Source organism: Oenanthe melanoleuca, chromosome 8, assembly GCF_029582105.1.
Source record: "Oenanthe melanoleuca isolate GR-GAL-2019-014 chromosome 8, OMel1.0, whole genome shotgun sequence".
Lineage (NCBI taxonomy): Eukaryota > Metazoa > Chordata > Aves > Passeriformes > Muscicapidae > Oenanthe > Oenanthe melanoleuca.
The window spans coordinates 15739048-15746395 of NC_079342.1; the positions used below are offsets into that span (position 1 = coordinate 15739048).

At 35.7% G+C, this 7348-nt stretch overlaps 1 protein-coding gene across 12 annotated transcripts in view; it reads left to right on the forward strand.

Annotated features, from left to right (window-relative positions):
• The window catches only part of FUBP1 (far upstream element binding protein 1), a 32912-nt gene that overhangs the window by 13399 nt on the left and 12165 nt on the right, over positions 1–7348 (forward strand). For 6 of the 12 annotated variants that reach the window (XM_056497250.1, XM_056497253.1, XM_056497255.1 and 3 more), the window contains 2 exons: positions 4442–4587; positions 7093–7140. In XM_056497250.1, coding sequence (XP_056353225.1) covers positions 4442–4587; positions 7093–7140 — 194 coding nt within the window. Of the gene's footprint in view, positions 1–4441; positions 4588–4962; positions 5313–7092; positions 7141–7348 lie in introns of those variants that run through there. The other 6 variants (XM_056497254.1, XM_056497258.1, XM_056497262.1 and 3 more) reach the window with 2 other exon arrangements.

Genomic DNA, 7348 nt, shown 5'->3' on the forward strand with positions numbered 1-7348 from the left:
AGGTTTGAATTTTGTGTTGTTTTTAGGCATTTCATGGTACTTAGGTTACTAATCAGCTTTACAGAAATACTTCAAACCTACTGAGATGTCTTTGATCATTGGGAGACAACATCTTTAAAATGTTTCAATCTGAGTATTTTAAAGTATATTTCTGAAGTTTTGAAGTTCAACTTTGATCTACTTTGTGAAGCTGTTGTTTTTCTTATTTGGTAGTTGTTTATAATTCTCTTCAGACTACATATAATTTTTTTTTCTTGTACTTTTCTTTCTCTGTCCCAGGTTACTAAAGCATCATAATTAGCTTTCATTTATACTGTGCTCTTTTTTAAATAGCATTTGCTTTGCAGCACTCTAGAATCTGTGTTTAAACTGCAGGTTGTATGTTGTTGATAGCTTTTTTTATAAAAATGAAATGAATGTGCTGGTTAACTCTATTATTTCATTGTTTTTTGTATAAGGGAAGAGTATGTGGCTTTTATTGCACTGGCAGAAGGTGTCATTACCTTTTAAATTGCAGTCATGTTCTGTCATGGTGTCCTGCTGTGAATACTGTAGGTGATGATATTGAGCACCAGTGGGCTTAGGGATGCCACTGCTTTCCCAGGTATCTCTGACCCGACATAAGCAGCATCTGGTATGGGATATACCTTTGTTTGCTTGAGAGGGTCTCGTGGCTGTTCTGCCATCTTCCAAGTGCACTCAGTTTTCTCATAGAATATTAAAAGCATTCAGATTTAAGATAAATAACATGCTTAATTCCTCTTACCGACATTCCACTGTATTGATAATTATTTGCCAAGACATAGCTATCATTATTCTTTATTTTGGCATGGTTTAAGTGATGAATTCTACAGGAAACATATAATGAGTATTTAGTTCAAGAACTGCATATCAGACCAAGAAAATTACAACTCCCAAACTTGTGATTTCTGAGATGATGGGCCTTCCCATTTTTCTTCTTCATGGTTCATTCAGCGATTTCTTTTCAGTTTACTGTCTCTGTTAGTTTGGCTCACATTCTGAAATGCAGACTTGTGGATGGCTTTCTCTATATGTTAAAATAATGTAATTCATTGGCAGGCGCTCTGCAATCTTTCCAATTTGCTGTCTTGGAAAGGAAAGTGTGGGTTGCACTAGCCTTGCACTTGTTCAGATTAAGTATAATAGCAAGTTATAAGGAGTTGGGATAGAGTTTATGGGAGCAATTCCAAAGAGGAATGTGAGCCAGAAAAATACATTGGGAAATAAAAATAGTTGCTCTCAAACTGCAAAATGTAAAAAATGCCAAGACAGTGGAATAAGAATTAAAATACGAGGGCAGTTTTAATTCCTTTTTCTAGTTTGGATTGAGTTCTTTGCCTGAAGGAGAGTTCTTGATGGCTGGACCTGTGTAACTTGACTGTAAATCATGAGAACTTTTTGCTGCACAATCTTGATGTGGCAGATACCATTTCTCTTTAAAGCCACTTAGAAAAGAGGAATTCAGCTGGAGTTGATGTAATGCTAAATACTGCTGGTTTTCCCCTCTTCATTAACAGTGTTAAGAAGTAGTAGTAGATGTGATGGACAGGAATGCTGTCCAACAGCATGTTCTTGTCATCTTCAGGCTTTCCAGTACCATTTGTGTTTCCTATAGTGCTGTAATCTTCTGTCCCCATTAACTTGTGCCAAAAGATGGAAGTTGCAAGTCACTTGCTCTTTGACAACTCAAAACTTTCACAGCACAGTTGATTTCACCAAACATTTTTGGGGAGCACTGAACTGAAACTCAGATTTGTTGAGCCCAGTCAGTTCTGCTTTTGCTGCTAAGGAAACCTATTTTGATAATCCTTGTGGCAAGTTGAACAAGTTGCATGTGGTATTGCAATTGATGTTTTGGATTTTCTCATATTTAGTCAAATATGAGTGGTCTGAAAATGCTAAAACACTCCGGGATATTCCCATCCAAACAATAATAGAGTTTTCAAAGTGGCTTCCTGCTAGTGTGATATGTATGACTAATGACAGAGAGCACTTTACTGTATTTTTCACTGAACAGTGACTTGAATATTGACTGTTTTCTGACTTAGAAATACAGTGGCAAAGTCCTCATCTCCTTTTCAGACCCTTGTTTCAGGGGCTACTGCTTTGAGTAGCAAATACTCCAAAAAATCTCATAAATAACAGTTTTCTCTAAGCCTGAAATCATGATCATTAGTGAATGATCTATATGTCATTATTGGAATTTTTAAATTTATCATTTAAAGTTGTTCCCCATATATTGTGGGCTTGACATACAGTTAAAGGATTCCATAATGAAATAGAAGTGTTTTTAACACATTCCTCAGCATTGTAGTATGAAAGAAGAAACAGAACAGTTTGCTCTTATTAGAATTACCCTTGATAAGGTTGAACTGTAAAATCTGCTGGTGTTTCCTTTCTCAGCCCTCCTTAAAGGGGAGGAGTTCTGTTTCTCCTGTTTCCTTTGTATGGAGTTGATCAGGGTTATCCATAAGTTTTCCCTTTGAATTTGGCTATTAACAAGCAGGTGCTGCTTAGTGCAGCTTTTGCACTGAAAGGAATCTTTGACTAAAAAGCTGAATTCCATGTATAGGTTCAGAACTACTTGCAGTACTTAGTAGGGAAATGGTGCAACTAAAATACCCATCAGGACAGAAGTCCGGTTTGACATCTTTGAGTGGATGTTAAATTTCCTTTTTTTGATTTATTATTTGTATTTCAGTGCTGCCTTGACATAGTTGGCTGAATGTCCAAAGATTCTTGGGTCTTAATGCACAAAAAATCCCTAATCTTTGACATTTGACATAGTTGTGATGACAGTTATTTGTAAGTACAGTTACTATCTCAAAGTAATGGTGAACTTAGGATGAATGTATCGTGGGGTAATTTGTAACCATATTAAAGTTAGTTTTTGTTTAAATAATTGATCAGAAGTGTAAATTGTATTGTGGCACATTACAAGGTAAAATGTGAAAACAGCTCTAAAGATTTTAAGAAATTAAGTTTTTCTCGAAATCCCATTACTGTATAAATAAGTATTTTTAGACAAACAAAATGAGCTTTCTGTCTGATACCCTAGAAAACACTTCCTTAAAATTTTTGATACTCATGTTCCTCGAAGTTGCTCAGTGGCCTCGTATTCAAATAAAAGGTGAGGTGGTTTCAGGTAGGATTAAAAACTTTTAGCTCTTATTATGTGGAAGCTGCCCCTTTTTGTTCATAACAGAATAGACAGTTGGGTGCACAGGGAATTGTACAGGGTGCAGACTTGAATTTTGCTTGGGCTTATTTCCTGTAGGGTGACATCATGTAGTGGTTTGTTTTTGTGGGGTTAGGGGTTTCTTTTCCTAGTATCTTAGAAAAAACTTGCAGAGATAGTGAATAATTCTGACTGTAGAACTTTGATATGAAAAATAACTCCTTAGGAATGTAAATCAAAAGTGTCATAGCACAGTAATAAAAGTTCTAGTTTGGAAGTTAAGGAAACTTCAAATGAAGCACTACATATAAAACTCCTGTCTGGGTGCCTGCAAGTGAGTGTGGACAGGTGTTCAGGTGTTCAGCATAGAGAGTGCTGCTTTGACTAGTCTCGTACATTTTCTAGTGGTAACTACAAAAGAAACCTCAGCAGTTATTAAGATGAATGGTACTAGGAGGGGTGTATTTGGTGTTTCTGGAGTTGGGGGAAAAAGGAAGTAAGGATGTCCTTGACAGATCTCCTGTGGAAGAACAGCACGACTGAAAGGTTGGCTGTGATTTTTCTTTGGTTGTTTTGCTTGGTTTTTTAATATGCTGAAGAGTCCCTCTGTATTAGGCTGTCACTGTTCGGGATTTTAGTCTGTCAGTTGATTCTGTTAAAGGAGCAGTAACGCTGAGCTGTTTGGAAGAGTGTATTTGTACATGCTCTTGTTTCCAGAGGATTGGAACTTCCACAAACCATGGAAGCAAGTTTTGGGACTGTGTTCTGTGGTGGAGTAAATGTTTACAAAAATTTCGCACCTTTTAAAAAATGTGACCTGCAATAACCTTATAATTGAATGAAGGATGCCAGAACTGGGGAAGTGTACGAATTGGCATCTGCTGAGCTAATGAATGCAGTCTATAATATAATATAAAATTAGTCTAGATGGATTATAAAAAGTTTTGCCTCTTGACGTGCATTTAAATGCTACTGTTATTCAGGTCAGCAGGCTTTAAACATGATTCACTATTATGAATCAGGAGTCAAAGTAAACTGTCCTTATGGTTCTTCAATTTTGATTTACATGGGAATCATTTCATTAAAATAGCAGAATGAGTGTTTAGGCTGAAAAGAGCAGCCACAAGTTTATTCAAAAGCCTTGAAGGAATATTGCTAGGTGATGTTTGTTAGGCGCTGAGATACTGAAATTTTCTCATTTCTATTGCAACAACAAAGCTGTGTAATTCTAATTCCTTGCAGGTCAAGCTGTTCCTGCCCCTGCGGGGGCTCCTCCGGGCGGTCAGCCAGATTACAGCGCGGCGTGGGCTGAGTACTACAGGCAGCAGGCAGCGTACTACGCTCAGACAAGTCCACAGGGAATGCCACAGCATCCTCCAGCACCACAGGTACAGTCTTAAACTGGTGTTTGGCTGGCTTCTATCTCAGTGGTTGTAGATATTTTTTTGCATGTCTCCTGCTTTGTTCCTTTGGGGTATGCATCTTTATTTCTAGCAAAATAGCTATTGGAATAATTAGTAGATGACTTTGTTTACCTGATAACTTGAGTTCTTTATCTATCCATATGTTTGGTGATTGTTTTTTTTTTAAAAAAAAAAAAAAAGAACAACTTTCTCCTCCCAGGGTTTTGAAAACCATGCAAGAAGCCACCACCATTTACATTAACCAATTTTTCTTTCTTAAAGGCTTCACTCCTGAGTTAGCTCAATTTAAAGGATTTTCTTTAACTTTTTGTGTATCTCTTATGTATCTCTTCTGCACAGGGCCAATAATAAGAAGTGGACAATACAGTATTTGCTTCATTGTGTGGGGGAAAAAACCTTTGTTAAATGTATGGATGCAGACGCCTTGATGAAGATCTTAATTTTGGTTAAAAAAATAGTGTTTTTGAAAATGTACAAAATATCTATCACTACTGATAGGAGGTAATATTTCTGTGTAGAAATGAAAAAATGGTTTGTTTTTTAGTATTAGTGTAGATGTACACATTCCAGCAAATGTATTTGCAATTATGTGGTCAATGCTTTGTGATATAAATGTACTTTTTCAATGTATACTTTATCACTTTTAAAATGCCTGTTTTGTGCTTTACAATAAATAATATGAAACCTCCTGTGTCGGTAAGTTGGATATGTGGGTATATGCAGAATTAATTATAGGATTGATTTGCAACGCTGAATCAAGGTACCTGTACACAAATGAGTTGGGTTTTTTTTTTCCCCCCATAAACCTTACTGAGTTTAAAAACTTGTCATTAGCATGTTTTTCCCCTCTTGCAGAATAGCTGTAGATGGAGGATCTCTTTCATTCATTGTATTTTGCTGCCTAGCACCAGGAATCTTGATACCTTAATTTTCTTTCTACTTGATTAAAACTGCATGTGTTTAAGGAGATGATCTTTTGGCACACTTCCATTGCATTAACAGTGAAATTTCCTTTTATACATGACCACTGTTTCAGACCTGTGCAGCTGCTATAACAGATAACGTTTGTTTTTAATTGAATACTTCAAAACTGTTCCTGCATAATCATTTTATGGATTTTTTCAGACTAGTTATAAACTTACTTTAAGTGTAATGTGCTTAAGCCTTCAGTTTTAAGTAGTCCACTTGAAAATTCAGTGTAGAAAAGTCAATGTGGTAATGCATACTAGTTACAAAAATTGCGTCTGTCCTTAAAGCGCTGTTTTGTTTGAGTGGTGGGAGTGGTTGAGAACTTCCTGCAGAGCAGATAATTTCTCTTTTTGTAAATATTCAAGTATTTGAATCAATTGATTATTTTTTTATATACTTGAAACTTCTTATTGCTCTAATGCTCATACTAAAAAGCTGATTTTCTTGAAATCCTGTGTTTGCTCTTTGCATATTTATTGGCTCTTTGCATATATTAGACTACATGCACTACAGTCTGTCTTGCCGTTGTCTGTTGAAGTGCAGGTTTGATCCAGCCAGTATAGAACTAGCTCTATAGGGGTGAGGAGGACTGTGCTGTGTATCATCCTTGATTGTTCCTTCAAGGAGCATTGCACTGTAAGTACATCAGAATGACAAATTGATGAACTGCAACAGTATCTTTTTGTCAATGTTCCACATAATGCAAATGCCTGTACTTGTGTGATATTATGTTGGAATACAGTGCTGGTATCTTAGGAAATCATAATTGCTTCTTAATTCAGAAACATAGGTTTGCTTATGTATATACATACACATAATTTCAGTTTTGTGGGTAAGTATTCATAAAACTTTTAGCAATAGCTAAAGAAAATCATGTTTCTGTGTATCTGAGTAAGAGTTTTTTTCATCAGTACTCCTGAGACAGCTGTCATTCAGTGTTTTAAAGTATGCATATCATAACGTTGAAGTCTTTGGAACCACTTGTTAGACAGAGTTGTCTTTGTCTTCAGATAGTTTGCGGATATGTAGTGATGTAGGTATGTTTTAAATAATTCTATAACTGTTAATTGCTTTAATTTTTGGAACACCATGTTGTTGCTTTGAGAATAAATCTTTTTAGGGTGGCACAGAGAAGTAAAAGTTAAGGCTTGAAAACTGAAGTAGTTTTTTCAGGTAATCAGCAATGTATGTATTGTGCTGTAGAAATAGAAGGAATTATTTTTATCCCTTTTAAAACTAGGAATTATGCTGGTAGCTTGAAGAAGGCTAGGACAGTATTTGCTATCTTTAGTGTAGGGTATTTAGTTTAATAGTTCAGGTATTTTGCATGGTATTTTGTAGATAACCTTACAGAATGGTGCATTTATTATGTACTAAACTGAGCAAAATTAAATTTGCTGGATTCTTTATCATTCACAAGATGGAGGCTGTTGATTTTGATTCATTTAAGGTATAAAATCTTTATTAATTGCAAACAGTGCAATTATTTATACTTCACAGTGCCTTCCCAGACCTTCCACCTTAGGTTCTGCTGCAAAAAAGCAACAGGTAAGCACAACCTAAGGAAGTATATAAATTAATATATTTCAGTACATTAATGTTGTCCCTGTGAGATCTTTGTGGTTGTGTATTGAAAAGCAATCTGCTGCTTCCCCAAATGCATTGTTACTCACGGTTCCATTTGAGTGGAAAAATCTCAAGTTTTAAACAACTGTTTATATTTCTAGGTCAATATGTATTTTTTCTTTTTTCTTTT